The sequence below is a fragment of the Desmodus rotundus genome, chromosome 7 (assembly GCF_022682495.2).
Source record: "Desmodus rotundus isolate HL8 chromosome 7, HLdesRot8A.1, whole genome shotgun sequence".
Classification (NCBI taxonomy): domain Eukaryota; kingdom Metazoa; phylum Chordata; class Mammalia; order Chiroptera; family Phyllostomidae; genus Desmodus; species Desmodus rotundus.
The window spans coordinates 112,292,876-112,307,894 of NC_071393.1; the positions used below are offsets into that span (position 1 = coordinate 112,292,876).

Genomic DNA, 15,019 nt, shown 5'->3' on the forward strand with positions numbered 1-15,019 from the left:
ACACATCTACCTTATTGTTTCTACTTTCTCTGTAAATTCTATAGAATGTTAAGGTTTCTCTCTGGCTGGTGTGGATTGGTTGGTTGGAGTGTTGTCCTGTAACCAAAAGGTTGGGGGTTCGATTCCTGGTCAGGGCACATACCTAGGTAGTGGTTTGATCCCTGTTCCTGGCCCTTACGTTCCCCCGTATGGCACATCGGGGAGACAACCAATCCATGCTTCTCCCTTACATCAATGTTTCTCTTTCTCCCTTCCTCTCTCTCTAAAACGCAATGAAAAAAATGTCCTCAGGTAAGGATTTAAAAAAAAAAAGACTTAATAGTATGTGAGATTCTGTAGATTGCTTAGTTTTTCACTGTGGCATAGAAAAATCCTTCCACATGTGTCTGTGTGCCCCTGTGAGCATGTCTCAAGGATGGATACTTGCAAGTGGAATTGCTGGGTGGGAGGATATGGATATTTTCTGTGTGTGTGTGTTATATTTTCTTTAAGTACAAAGACTCTCCCAGTCACATCACCTGGAGCTCATTTCACCCACTGCTCTGTTTGACCACCAGTCTCTTGTCTCTCTTCAGCAATGATGAGGCAGATACCCTTTCCACGGGGAGGGGGAATCCATGGTTTGTTGCCTTTGCCAATAGCAAAAATGTTGGAGAGCCTTATGGCAAAGCTGTTGCCATTGACATCGTTCACGTGAACTACGTCAAAAGAATCAGGGTGTCTCTCCCTGTTGGTTATCACACCAATTCTTATCAGGTTAGCAGCGCTGGACACTATACGCAGGTTACCAGTATCAAACTTGATGAAATCAGTAATTTTGCCAGTCTCCAAATCAATCTGAATGGTGTCATTGACCTTGGTGAGGGGATCAGGGTAGCAGATGGTGCGAGTCTCCTGCGTCACCAGGTGAGGGATTCCTTTTGTGCCCACAAAGATCTTCCTCACTTTGCACAGCTTGTACTTGGCCTCCTCTGGGGTGATACGGTGAACAGCAAAGCGACCCTTGGTGTCGTAGATCAGATGGAAATTCTCTCTGGTCTTGTCAATGCTGATCACATCCCCAAAACCAGCGGGGGAGGTTGTATCAGTTCGGACCTTGCCATCGCTCTTAATGAACCGCTACACGCAGGTCTTCTTTACATCGTCTCCCGTCAGGACATGCTTAAGTCTGTTCCTCAGGGACACGATGAGCGGGAGACATTCTCTCAGCTTGTGGGGACCAGCAGATGGCCGAGGAGCAAACACGCTGGTCAGTTTATCCAGCATCCAATGCTTTGGAGCTGCTACACACTTCAGATGCTTCTTGGGACCAGGAGCCATGGCTGTGCTGGCCCAGAAAGAGGCGAGGATGTGGGTATTTTGATGCCATAGTAGTTACTTCTCAGAATATGTTTTCATGGTTGTTGGCAAGTTTTATCTCCTCTTTTGAGAAATGTTTCATTTCTACTGGGTTGTCTTTTTATATGTATATACTAGTGTTTTATATATTCTAGATAATAATCTTTTGTCTTATATATTTTTTAAATATTTATCCCCAACTCAGTGCCTTTTTATTTATTTATTTATTTATTATTTTTTAATCCTTATCTGAGGAGATGTTTTATTGATTTTAGAGAGTGAGGAAGGGAGAGAGAGAGAGAGACGGGGGGGGGGGGGGAGAGGGAGAGAGAGATTAAGATTGAGAGAGAGAGAAGCATCACTGTGAGAGAGAAACATGATCAGTTGCTTCCTGTAGGCGCCGGGACCAGGATCAAACCCGCAACCTTTTGGTGTATGGATCGATGTTCCAGTCCACTGAGCCACCTGGCCAGAGCCCAACTTAGTGCTTTTTAAAGTTGTTGCTTGTCTTTAGCCATGTGGCATCTTTATTAAACCAAAGTTTAAAATTTTATGTTTAAATATCAGTCTTTTGCGTTTGTGTTTTCTGGCTATCATTTCCTACCCTAATAGTTCTCAAGTGGGAGATATTTTGCCTCTGAGGGGCCATTTGGCAATGTCAGGAGACATTTTGTAAAGTTGAATTTATAGAGGGAGGGAGAGAGAAACATCAATTTGTTTTTCCACTTATTTATGCGTTCATTGTTTGATTCTTTTCTTTTTATCATCACCTGAGGACATTTTCATTTCCATTTTTTAGAGAAAGGGGGGAAGGGAGAGAGAGAAACATCAATGCAAGAGAGAGGCATCAATTAGTTGCCTTTGCATGCACCCACACAGATCCTATGCATCTGGACCGGGGGTCACATGTACCTGTGCCTGGACTGGGGACGAACCCGCAACCTAGGCATGTGCCCTGGCTGGGAATTGAACCCACAACCTTTTGACTATGGGATGATGCTCCAACACTGAGCCACACCAGCCAAGACCTTTGGTTGGTTCTTATATGCGCCCTGACTGGAGATTGAACCCTCAACCTTGGTGTATAGGATGATGCTCTAACCAACTGAGCTAGCCAGCCAAAATCATGTTTAAAATTGAGAAAGAAGGCACAATCAAGATGCAAATTGGGGCCCTGGCTGATGTGGCTCAGTGGATTGGGTCACCACCAAAGGGTCACTGGTTCGATTCCCAGTGAGGGCACATGCCTGGGCTGTGGGCCAGGTCCCCAGGAGGAGCACGTGATAGGCAACCGTACATTGATGTTTCTCTTCCTCTCTTTCTTCCTCTCTTCCCCTCTCTCTAAAATAAATAAATAAAATCTTTTTAAAAGAAAGATGCAGATTGGTGTCAGAGTATGAAACATTTGGCTAAAAAACAAGATAAAATTTAGAAGAAAGAACTGTAAAGTTTTGGATTTAAGTGCGAAATATAAACTACACATGTATAAAACTCAATTTGGTATCTGAATATTTTAATTTATCACAAGCTTTGTATTACCCATTAGTCATAAAACATTCTATTACTACTTAAAAACATTTCATACAGCATTAATAAAATATAGGTAAAATAGGTAATAGTATCAATGCAGCCCACGCCAATTAGACCCTGTCTCAAATACTGAATACAGACCTACGTGTCACATTTTAAGCAATACCTGGACGAACTTGGGGCCATTCAGAAGGACCTAGCCACAGTGGTGAGTGGTACACGAACTAGGTTATATAGGAAGGCCGGTTGGGGTAGGTAGACATACTAATGGAAGTCTCAGCGCTACTGTCTACATATTTCACAAGCTCTCAGGGAGAGAGTAAACGACTTTTGTCATTTCAGAGGCCAGACTGAGCATCACAGAGAGCAGCTTCTGTGTAGCAAACCTTAACAGAATGCGTGGACTTTTCAACAAAAACTGCCTCTTAAGGTAATGAACTCCGTTCCTAGAAGTGTTCAGGTGTAGACCAGGGCAGAGACCAGAGGTCTGTCACTATTACCGTGGAAAGGATTCTTGAATTGTGTAGGAGCTGAGTTTGGAAGGTTCCTAAATTTTAACACTGTGATTCCTTGTTTTCTTTTAATGGAAGTTCTATGAAGCTCAGTAGTAGTAACAACAAATATTTACTGAACTCTAGTGGGCTAGCCAATATGTTAAGTGAAGTACTGATCTTCTTACTTAAGCCTCACAGTAATTCTACCTGGTAGGTAGCATCTTTCCCATTTTACCAAGGAGGAATCTGCGGCGTAGAGAAGTTCAGTGAACTGCCTGAGTTTATATAGCTGGCAAGTGGCAGAGGCTGGCTTTGAACCTTAGGGTATTTGCCTCTAAGGCCCATGTCATTGTCTTCTACCTTGTGCTGCTCTCTGAACACTTGAACATTTTTGTTTAATTCATTGAGTATGATTTATTTGAGGAATATAATCATATTTCTTAAGTGTTAAGTGGGATATTTACATTGCCTGTCTCTAAAAAGTGTCTTTTAAAAAACTTGGGGTTTTCTAATTATGGATGTATACATAGTTGTATAGAATTTAAAAATTATAACTATTATTTGTAATAATTACTTATACTCCTACTACCCTTGGGTAACCACTGCTTCTGCATACCGCTACCCGCCACTTCACGGGGATGTGTTCTGAGGAACGCGTGGTTAAGCGACTTTGTCATGTGCGAGCATCGTAGAGCACACCGACACCGCCTCGATGGTACAGCCCTCCACATGCCTAGGCTGTGTGCTGACGCCTGTCTCTCCGAGAGTACAGCCCTGGACAGCATGTTACTGTGCACAACACCACGAGATTAAAACAAGCACAAGACAGAATGATGGCAGTCGAGATACAGTAGACACGAGACGTAGGAGGCTGCTGCTGGCAGAGCACGGCACACTTACAGCAAACTTACTTTCAATAAGCAGAAACGGTGCGGTCTAAAATAACAAAGAGTATAGTATAGTGTGTACTCATAAACCAGTAGCATAGTCGTTTGTTATCACCAAGGATTACGTGCTGTACGTAGTTGCGTGTGCTGTGCTTCTCTACGACCGGCATCCCCACAGACATGAGTAATGCCTTGTGCTGTGACATTATGAGGGCTGTGATGTCACCAGGTAATAAGAGTTTTTAGTTATGATCCTGTGGGACCAGTGTTGTATCTGCAGGTCATCATGTGTCATTATGCAGAGCCATTAATAAACATTTTTTCACTAACGTATCAGTAAGTGGAAGCAAGGGTCTCACTTATTCTGTTTTAATTGACATGCTTTTGTGTGATTAAAAGAGCCCTGGGCAACTGGTAGAGGGCAGGAGGGTTTTCTTGGGTGAGGGTGGAATAGAAATTGTACAAAATTGAAAAAATTAAAACATCACTGTTTCATGTGGAAATTTGTACCAGGGTTTTCATGGATTGTAAATGGGACGCTTTTTAGGGGAAGCTTGTTCCCATACAGGTTTAAATCCTTTGTGTAAATATATTGTTACCATTTGTCTTGCAGATTGTGGGATTAGTGACATGCTTTCCTAAACTGCAGCAAAGTTGAAGATGTCTCGACAGTTGGTAGCGTTGACAGTGACTACACTTTTCGGTGTGGCAGTGGGGGGGTTTGTCCTGTGGAAAGGCATCCAGCGCCGGAGGAGTAGATCGAGCCGTGGGACCCAGCAGCTGCAGCAGCTGCAGCAGCAGCAAGCTCCAAGCAGGAGGGAGCTGCCCCCTCCAGCGGAGGACCAGCTGCACTCCACTGCCCCCAGAGCCACATGGGAAGAGAGGATCCTTGACGCCAAGGTGGTGACTGTGTCTCAGGAAGCAGAGTGGGATCAAATCGAACCATTGCTTAGGAGTGAGTTACAAGATTTTCCAGTACTTGGCATTGACTGTGAGTGGGTAAGTTAAAATGCAAAAATAAGATCTTTTCTGCTTTTCCAACTAGGGACCTTGAATAGTTAGATAAAGGATAAGATTAAAGGAGAATTAGCTTGTCCTCAACTTGCTAGTAAGTAGATTTTAGCAGCAGAAGCTGCTTCTCTTCTCAGGACAGGGGAATGCTCATAATCATACATTTTAGAGTCAGGCAGATCCATATTGGCCCGAAACCCAGGAATGTGCCCTGACTGGGAATCAAACCAGCGACCTTGCGGTTTGTAGACTAGCATTCAATCCACTGAGCCACAGAAGCCAGGGCTACTATTAATATTTTTTAAAGTATATTTTATTGATTATGCTATTACAGTTGTCCCATTTCTCCCCCTTCACTCCCCTCCACCCTGCACACCCCCTCCTACCCACATTCCCCCCACTGTAGTTCATGTCCATGAGTTATACATGTAAGTTCTTTGGATTCTACATTTCCTATACAATTCTTAACCTCCCCGTCTTTTCTCTACCTACCATTTTTGCTACTTATTCTCTGTATCTTTTCCCCCTCTCTCCCCATCTCACTCCCCTGTTGATAACCCTCCATGTGATCTCCATTTCTGTGGTTCTGTTCCTGTTCTAGTTGTTTGCTTAGTTTGCTTTTGTTTTTGTTTTAGGTGTGGTTGTTAATAACTGTGAGTTTGCTGTCATTTTACTGTTCATACTTTTTATCTTCTTTTTCTTAGATAAATCCCTTTAACATTTCATATAATAAGGGCCTGGTGATGATGAACTCCTTTAACTTGACCTTATCTGGGAAGCACTTTATCTGCCCTTCCATTCTAAATGATAGCTTTGCTGGATAGAGCAATCTTGGATGTAGGTCCTTGCCTTTCCTGACTTGGAATACTTCTTTCCAGCCCCTTCTTGCCTGTAAGGTTTCTTTTGAGAAATCAGCTGACAGTCTTATGGGAACTCCTTTGTAGGTAACTGTGTCCTTATCTCTTGCTGCTTCTTAAATCTCTCCTTCTGTTTCATCTTGGGGAATGTAATTATGATGTGCCTTGGTGTGTTCCTCCTTGGGTCCAGCCTCTTTGGGACTCTCTGAGCTTCCTGGACTTCCTGGAAGTCTATTTCCTTTGCCAGATGAGGGAAGTTCTCCTTCATTATTTGTTCAAATAAGTTTTCCATTTTTTGCTCTTCCTCTTCTCCTTCTGGCACCCCTATAATTCAGATGTTGGAATGTTTAAAGATGTCCTGGAGGTTCCTAAGGCTCTCCTCATTTTTCCGAATTCTTGTTTCTTCATTCTTTTGTGGTTGGATGTTTATTTCTTCCTTCTGGTCCACACCATTGATTTGAGTCCCAGTTTCCTTCGCAACACTATTGATTCCCTGTACATTTTCCTTTATTTCACTTAGCATAGCGTTCATTTTTTCATCTAATTTGTGACCAAATTCAACCAATTCTGTGAGCTTCCTGATAACCAGTGTTTTGAACTGTGCATCTGATAGGTTGGCTATCTCTTCATCTCTTAGTTGTATTTTTTTCTGGAGCTTTGATCTGTTCTTTCCTTTGTGCCATTGTTTTTCTTTTTTTTTTTTTGGTCTTGGCGTGTCTGTTATGTAAAGGAGCAGAGCCTTAGGTGCTCACCAGGGCGGGGCAACCCACGTTGCTGCGCTGTGACGCTGTATGTGGGGGAGGGGCCGAGAGGGAGTAGTGGTGCTTGCTCCACTCTCTGCCAGATTTCAGTTACTCCCTCCGCTACCCACAATCAAATTGGGCCCCTCTAGTGCTGATTCCCAAGTGGGTGGGTTAGTGCACACTCTAGGCCCCCGTGGGTCTCTCTAACAACCTCTCCTGTGAGGCTGGGAGTTTCTCCTGCTGCCGCCTCAACCCCCACGGGTGTTTTCAGTCAGAGGTTTGAGGCTTTATTTCCCCGGCGCTGGAGCCCTGGGTTTCGCAGTCTGTCACCTGGTCCACCAGCTGCTGCCTCGCAGGCCAGCTGCAGCTTTGCCCACCATGCTCCACAATCTGCCACCTTGCTGGGTCCGCCAGCCGCCACCTTGCTGCATGTCCTCTCGCCCCGCTGCCCGTCTCCGCCACTCCTACCGGTCTGGATGAATGTTTCTTCTTCATCTCCTTGGTTGTCGGACTTCCATACAGTTCGATTTTCTGTCAGTTCTGGTTGGTTTTTGTTTTTAAATTGTTGTCCTTCTTTTGGTTGTATGAGGATGGACAGTGTGTCTACCTACACCTCCATCTTGGCTGGAAGTCTAATATTTTAATAGTATTCTCATAAAAATGCCGTGGAGAAGCTCATTAAGAAAGTCTTTTTAAATGGGCATTATTATACAAGTTGGGATTTTAAAAGATAACAGTTAAAATTTGAGACATTGTTTCCTGTAAGCCAGGTAGTAAGCTGTTTTGTTTGATCATCTCCCTTAGTTTAATTAGATTCTCCTACTAATCCTGTGTAGGGAGATACTACTACTACCCTCACTTTCACAGGTAGGAGATACTACTACTACCCTCACTTTCACAGGTAGGAAATGGAGGCACAATGGGGTTAGTTACTTGTCCAGGGCCACAAAGCTGGCAACTAGCATTTGAGCCCAGGGCTGTCTTTGCCATCCGGGTAATTTTCCTAACGGCCGTCAACTGTGTGGGGGTGTTGCGTGGTTTCAGTGACGATAACATGGCACACGGACTCTTCTGTCCTTCTGAGTCACAGAGTGCACTTTAATCTCCTTGAATCAGAAGATATTACAAACATATAAATAACTCAGAGTTATCATCTCTTATTAATTCATGTAATCCCCTGCCAAGAATCTCTGATGTTTGTCTTCTGGACATCTAGAATACAGCCAAGAACTGGCAAATGTAATCCGAAGAGGCCCTAAGCAGAGTACCTGCCACAAAGCCGGATCAAGGTTGGTAGGAGTGACTCCTAGATGCCAGCACAGTGATGACGAAGAAGAGACCCCCTGATAGCGCGGGGGAAGTTTGCTCGTCACACGTGGCCTCACGCGTGGCTGCTGAGGGTATTTCTTTTTATCAGCAATAGTAGTAGTTGTTTATGCCAATGACCACTGGGCACTTTTAGTTTATTCTGTAGAAGAAATTACATCCTTTTAGAAATATCTACGTATTTCTATATCATTTTAGAAATATTTACACTAACATTAATAGAAGAAAACATTAGTGAGCAGTGAGGTTTGGCATTTGCCAAATGCCTTGATTATTCTAACTAATGAAGTATAATTACAACAACAAACAGGGTATTCTGAAGTGAATAGTAACAGCAATTGACTTAATAATAATAGGGTTTAATTACTATAGCAGCGGCATGGAAAAGTTAAAGTGGCAAATAATCCCAAACCCACTTCGTGTTGGCCTCCAGTATGTATTGAATTCATGCCGGATGCCGCATCTCCCTGCAGAAGTGAGGGCCCTCTCCTCTCACTGCCCCCGAGAGACCTTAGGAGAAAGTCACCCGTCCTTGTTTTCGCCATTCTTCCACTTCTGTTTCCCTTTCTCTTTTATTTACTTCGGTGTGTGTTTAGCTATTGTTTTTGCTCTTGTTTTACAGTCAGTATTTGTTTAGATTTACCAAAATATTTCCCCCCGCTTTTTTTAGTTCATCTTTCTTTATATCTCAGACCTTCTTTTTGGACTCATTTTCTTTAAGGTCATACTTTAGAAGTTTCGCATTTCTTGAGGGCCCATTAATAATAATTGAAAATGTCTTTATTTTGCTCTTGATCTTGAAGATATTTTCACTGGATATAAAATTCTAGTTTGGCAGTTTATCAACATTTTCAACATAGTTTTTCATTTTATGGCTTCTATTATTGCTGTTGAAAATCACTGTCAGTCTACATGTTGATTATTTATAGGTAATCTAATTTTTTGTAACTCCTTTTAAGATCTTCTCTGAGTTTGTGGTTCTAAAAATTCACTATGATAAGACTAGGTCTTGTCCTCTTTCTGAATTTCCAGCTTGGGATTCAAAGAGATGATTGGTATCTTTTATCAGTTGTTAAATTCTCTTTAAAGATCGTCTTTATCCTGTTTTCTTCTCCTTTTTCTTCTCTTCTGCCTCCTCTTCCTCTCCCTCCCCCTTTTTCTTTCTTACTGGAATTTGATCAGCTACATTCTAAACTTTTTTTGAGATTTTATTTATTTATTTTCTAGAGAGAGGGGAAGGGAGGGAGAAAGAAAGGGAGAGAAACATCAATGTGTGGTTGCCTCTCTTGCCCCCCCCCCCCCCCCCACTGGGGACCTGACCTGCAACCCAGGCACGTGCCCTGACTGGGATTCAAACCAGCGACCCTTTGGTTTGTAGGACAACACTCAATTCATTGAGCTACACCAGCCAGGGCCTACATTCTGAATTTTTTATGCTAACCTACATGTCTGGTAATTTCTTTTACATTTACTATTCTTAGTAAAGAATAGGCACAATGTCTTTGGGCCTTTTTTACAGTTCCCCTTTTTTTTCTTTGGGTTTGTCTAAGCTGCTGTTTAACTTGCTTCCTGGGTCTTTTGTTTTTTTAACCTTTTTTATTGTGAAATAAAACATATCAAGAAAAGTACCTGAAACAAAAATAAACAGCGAAATGATTTATCTAGAGAACAGCTGTGTATTTAGAAACTAGGTCAAGAGCAAAATTGCTACTACCCCAGGAGCCCCCCTTGTGGCCCTTTATAATTAGGGTTCCCCCCTCCCCTCTGAGGGTTGCCATTGTCCCGATTTCCTGGTATTTGCATTCTTGTTTTTCTTTATACTTTTACTACTCAAGCATGTGCTATAATACGGTTGTGCCTTCTTTTTAAATTTAATGCAACTGAACCATCAAGTATGTGTTCTTTGTGTGGGCTTCTTTCTCCCAACTTTGTGTCTCTGAGATTTACCTGTGTTGTTTGTGACTGACTCATTGCTGCACGGTAGTCCATTGTGTAAGTAATGACACTACTTATGTACCCTTCCAAACGGTGGTGGACATTTGGGTTGATCACAGCACGGGGCTTTTACAGAGAACGCTGCATTTGGTGTTACTGGGCATGTTTCTCTGAGTGGGGCCCTGAGTCATGGAGTTCGTACATATGTCTTTAACATTTTTATAAATGATGCCAAATTGTTGCTAAGGTGGTTTTAACTAATTTACCTTCATTAGTGTATGAGTATACCCATTGTTTCCAGTCGGTTTTTGTTTGTTTTTTAACAGTTGTACTGACTTTATTCCCCTTACTCTTCTCTCTCACCCATCTGCTGTCTACCTTGCAGCTGTGGAGTGGGCACATATGAGCAGACATCAGGGGCCCACAGGCCTAGGCCCAGCCGTTCTGCCACTGCTGTGAGGGAGCTGTGGCAGCACGTGCCAGCATCAGAGACTCAGGCTCTGATCCCAGCCCTGTGGTTGTGGGGCTTGAGGCCCATCTCATCTCTCCAGCCACTCACCCCAAAATGGCCCAGGACCAGGGAGCTCAGGGAGAGCCGGGGAGGGGACAGGCCTAGGTTCCAGACCTGAGTTCCGGTCAAATGGGCCGAGAAGTCCAGCTGGATAGAGGGCCCCCTCACAGTGGGACTGCAGGGGGAAATGATGATGATGATCCTGAGCCCCCTCCCCGCCATTACCACCAGCCCTGGGTGGTGGGTGTGATGCCCCCGGGCCCTCCCTCCAGTATCCAGGTGCTTGTTAATTTATTTTTATTTCTATTTTTATTTTATTTTTTAAAAATACTTTATTTATTTATTTTTGAGAGAGGGGAAGGGAGGGAGAAAGAGGGAGAGAAACATCATTGTGTGGTCGCCTCTCACGTGGCCCCCACCGGCGACCCAGCCTGCAGCCCAGGCATGTGCCCTGACTGGGAATCGAACCAGTGACTCTTTGGTTTACAGCCCGTGCTCAATCCACTGAGCTACACCAGCCAAGGCTAATTTATTTTTAAAATAAAAGGAAATGGAAAAGGTGATAAACCAAGAACCCGGTCTGTACTGGCACTGCTGAGGTTCCATTATTGCTTTAGACCCTCCTGGTCTGGCCAGAAAGGAGTTCCCACCCACAGTGGCCCAAAGTGAAGAGAAGATTTAGCACCAGGGACACAGGGCTCCTGTCCCCATGGGACTGGGCCCCTCCAGGAGAGGGCGTGGCTGTGCCTGCCTACAGCTGCAAGACCACTCTGACCAGGGCCCCGCCTGCTATCTGGACTCCTCACCTGTCCTCAGAGGGAAGGTGTGAAAGAAGAGGAAACCCAGTCTTGGGACAGGGTTTCACTACCAGCTCCCCCACACCCACCCAGGTTTGCAAAGGCCACAGTGGGGCTAGCAGGGGACATGGCCACAGCGCCTATTGGAGACCCTGGTGTCCATGATGATGTGGGAACTCATGGGTGTCCTGGCCTAGAGCCCACTGGGGGAGATCAACTTTTTTAAGGACACTGTGAGTCAGCTCTGAAGATCTGCCAGGCACTGTGACTGGAAATTAGAAATAGCAAGGAACAGGGGAAGTGGGGAGGAGGGGACCCTGAGGACGTCATGGAAACTCAGAGATAAGGGATTCAGGAGAAGACCTACAGTAAAGCAGGAGCCTAGCCGGCCTGGCCTCAGAGCCGGTAGCCAGACGGAAGCTTTCCTCACTCGGGCAGCAGGGAACGGACCCCTTATCTCTCCTGGGGACTGCAGGGGCCTCTGAGGGGCATCTGTAGGCTCCAGCTTGTGCTGTTGCTGCTGCTGCTGCTGACCTGAACTCAACCAGGCCGGGCACTGCCCCCCCAGCCCCAGAGAGCGTTAGGCTGTGCCCGTGTTTTCAGAAGTGGTTCTACTAATTTAACCTCCCACCAAGACTATATGAGAATCACTTCATCTTACATCCTCTTCAATATTTGGTAGTCAGATTTTTAAATTTTAGTCATCCTGGTGTGTGTGTAGCAATATTTCATTGTGGTTTTAATTTGCACATTGCATTAGAGCGGTAAATCAGTTTGTGGGGAATTGACTTCTTTATAATAATGGGGTTTTAGTCTAAGTATTAATTTAGATCTTTAATTTCTCTTAATAATGCATTTATAGTGTCTGTGATGTTTTTATTCTTTTTTTTAAATTAAAATGATGGTTTTTAATGGGAACCAGAGATATGGTTGCAATTACATTGTCCGACACAAAAAAACCTGGGGAAGATCAGGAGTTGGAAGGTTACAAAATAATGAGGGTAACACTGGGTTTAAGAGAGAAGCTGTTTCAGAACCTCACAGGCTAATATAGCCTCTCCCTGCAGTCCTGTCTGTGGTCACCCCTGGAGCCCATCTTGCCAGGGGCAAAGCCACCTCTGTCCCCACCACCCCAGCCCCCTTGGCAGCCCCTATGGTCCCTGCCTCATCCTCGGTAGCTGCCCTGATCATAGCCTCCTCTGCCACCATGACAATCATCGCCACAGCTGCCCCCCCCCCCCCCCACTAAAGCCTCCTGGGCTGTCTCTTCTAGGGGCCTTACACTGGTTGCATTCATTCCTCTAAGAGAAAGTTGTGTTCTTACATGCAGGAGTAGGACACTTCTAGTCCCCAGCTTGCTGCTGCCCTCCACCGCCACCATCTCCACCGGGAATCCTTCCCAGCCACTGCCACCACTGCCACCACCTCCATAGCCTCCACAGCCCATGGGTCTTCCTCACCCTCAGCCTCCACGACCATTGCCACCACCCTGGTTGAAATCTGCTCTCTGAGTAGCAAGTGAAACCTTGATAGGATTCCCAGAGATCGTTTACCCTCAATAGCTGCTTCAGCAGAGGTGGGGCATCAAAGATACTGCTGCCTCTCCCTTCAGCTTGCCCGTTTCCCTGTGTGTGTGCAGTTTGCTCATGGGCTGCTCTGTCGTTTTCTTTTTTGTATTTATTACACCCATCTGCTTGAGGTCATCAGCCACAGACTCAGTCGTAACATTCCTGTCCAGGCCTTATATGAAGATGGTGGTGGTGTCTGAATTACCCTGTTCAGAGTCGTGATGTGATCCTCGGTCCCCAGGGCCACCAAATCTATTGAAGCTACTACGATTGTCACTTCTTCCCATGCCACCTCTGGCTCCACAGCCACCTCCATGACCTCGGGGTTCATAGCCACTACTGCTGTGGTTGTAGCCCCCGCCACCGCCCGGGCCTCATCTCCGATGGTCCTGCTGGCCTCTCCTGTAGTCACTGCCACCATCACCAGTCTGATTCTGACGGCCATCACCTCCACCACTGCCGCCGCCAGCCACAGAGCACTGATCTTGGCCACAGTTACTCTCACCACCTGCTCCGCCTCCTCCGCTGCTACTGTTGCACTGGTTCTGCTGTCCATAGCCCTGAGGAGGATTGCAGGAGCTTCACTGCTGTCCATAGCTCAGCCCCTGTCCACCACAGCCCCACTCGGGCTGCGCCTAGTTGCTGCTCTGAGAACTGCTCCCGTAACTTCCCAGGTGCTGCTAAGAGCTGGCTGCTGGCCATTTTCAGGGCAGGACTGCTGCCTATAGGATGACTGAGAACTCTGGCCACCGCCATAGCCACCAGTTGAGCCATATCCCACAGAGCTGACTGAGTGCCATAGCCTGTGTTCGGGGTCTGTCCATACGAACAGTAGGTGCTCTGGCAACAGCCTGCAGTGTCCCCTGACTGGCTGTAGCCACCGTAACTCTGCTGTCCACAGGACTGATTTCTCTGCTGGGAAAAACCCTGCCCAGGCTGGGTGATGTAGGGCCCACAGCTTTGGGTTGCTTGTTGGGTAGAGTTGCTTGAGGCCCTGTTGGCACCTGCACACACAGGCTGACAGGCAACGATATTCTACCACCACAGAGCACCGACACCTCGAGGACTGAGCCGACTTTTAAAAAATAATTTTTAAATTGTTGTTTGTTTACTTATTAAAAAAATTTATTTACTTATTTTTTAGAGAGGGGAAGGGAGGGAGAAAGAGAGGGACACAAACATCAATGTGTGCTTGCCTCTTGCACCCCCCCTACTGGGGACCTGGCCCATACCCCAGGCCTGTGCCCTGACTGGGAATGGAACTGGCGACCCTTTGATTCACAGGCCAGCACTCAACCACTTAGCCACACCAGCCAGGGTGATTTTTTTTTATTATATTATAAATTTAAACCTAAAAATGTTTGTGTTTCTTCCTGGTATATAGAAATGTAGTTGACTTTTGTATTTCTCCTATATTAAGGAACCTTACTAAACTCACTTCTTTTGGATTCCTGTGTACACTATTATATCATCTGTCATATAACAATATTATTTCCTTCCAGGCCTTACACTTTTTATTTCTTTTCTTGGCTTGATGAGCTGGCTGGGGCTGCAATGTAGTGCTCAGTAGAAGAGGTGACAGCAGGCGTCCTCGCCTCATTCCCTGTCTCAGAATGACAGTGTTCAGCATTTTTGTGTTACATATATTTGGAGTGGGTTTGTCTGTATATCCCTTTACTAGATTAAATACATTCAGTTCTATTCTTGGCTTGTTGAGAGGTGTTTTTTTTTTTTTTTTTAAATCATAGATGGTTGAATTTTTTCAAGTGCCTTTTCTGCATTTCTAGAGATGACTGTAGTTTTTCTCCTTTATTCTCTTGCTGTGAAATACCTTGCCTTTTGAATTACTAGAATAAATCTAACTTGGTCATGATGTTTTATTGTCTTTATACATTGAATTTATTTTGCTAATGATTTTTAGAGAATTAAAAAAAAATCTGTGAGTGATATTAGCTTATCATTTTTCTTTCTAGAAATGACCTTGTCAAAATTGGATAAAATATTTAGGTTGGCCTCACACAA

At 44.8% G+C, this 15,019-nt stretch overlaps 1 protein-coding gene and 2 pseudogenes across 3 annotated transcripts in view; 1 reads left to right on the forward strand and 2 right to left on the reverse strand.

Annotated features, from left to right (window-relative positions):
* The window catches only part of EXD2 (exonuclease 3'-5' domain containing 2), a 41,863-nt gene that overhangs the window by 1,517 nt on the left and 25,327 nt on the right, over window positions 1-15,019 (forward strand). For 2 of the 3 annotated variants that reach the window (XM_024567927.3, XM_045201815.2), the window contains exons 2-3: window positions 3,211-3,298; window positions 4,863-5,248. In XM_024567927.3, coding sequence (XP_024423695.2) covers window positions 4,910-5,248 — 339 coding nt within the window. In that variant the 5' untranslated portion in view covers window positions 3,211-3,298; window positions 4,863-4,909. The remainder of the gene's footprint in view (window positions 1-3,210; window positions 3,299-4,862; window positions 5,249-15,019) is intronic. The other variant, XM_024567928.3, reaches the window with a different exon arrangement.
* LOC112311534 (small ribosomal subunit protein eS4, X isoform-like) lies at window positions 328-3,988 on the reverse strand (annotated as a pseudogene).
* LOC128781345 (RNA-binding protein FUS pseudogene) lies at window positions 12,475-14,597 on the reverse strand (annotated as a pseudogene).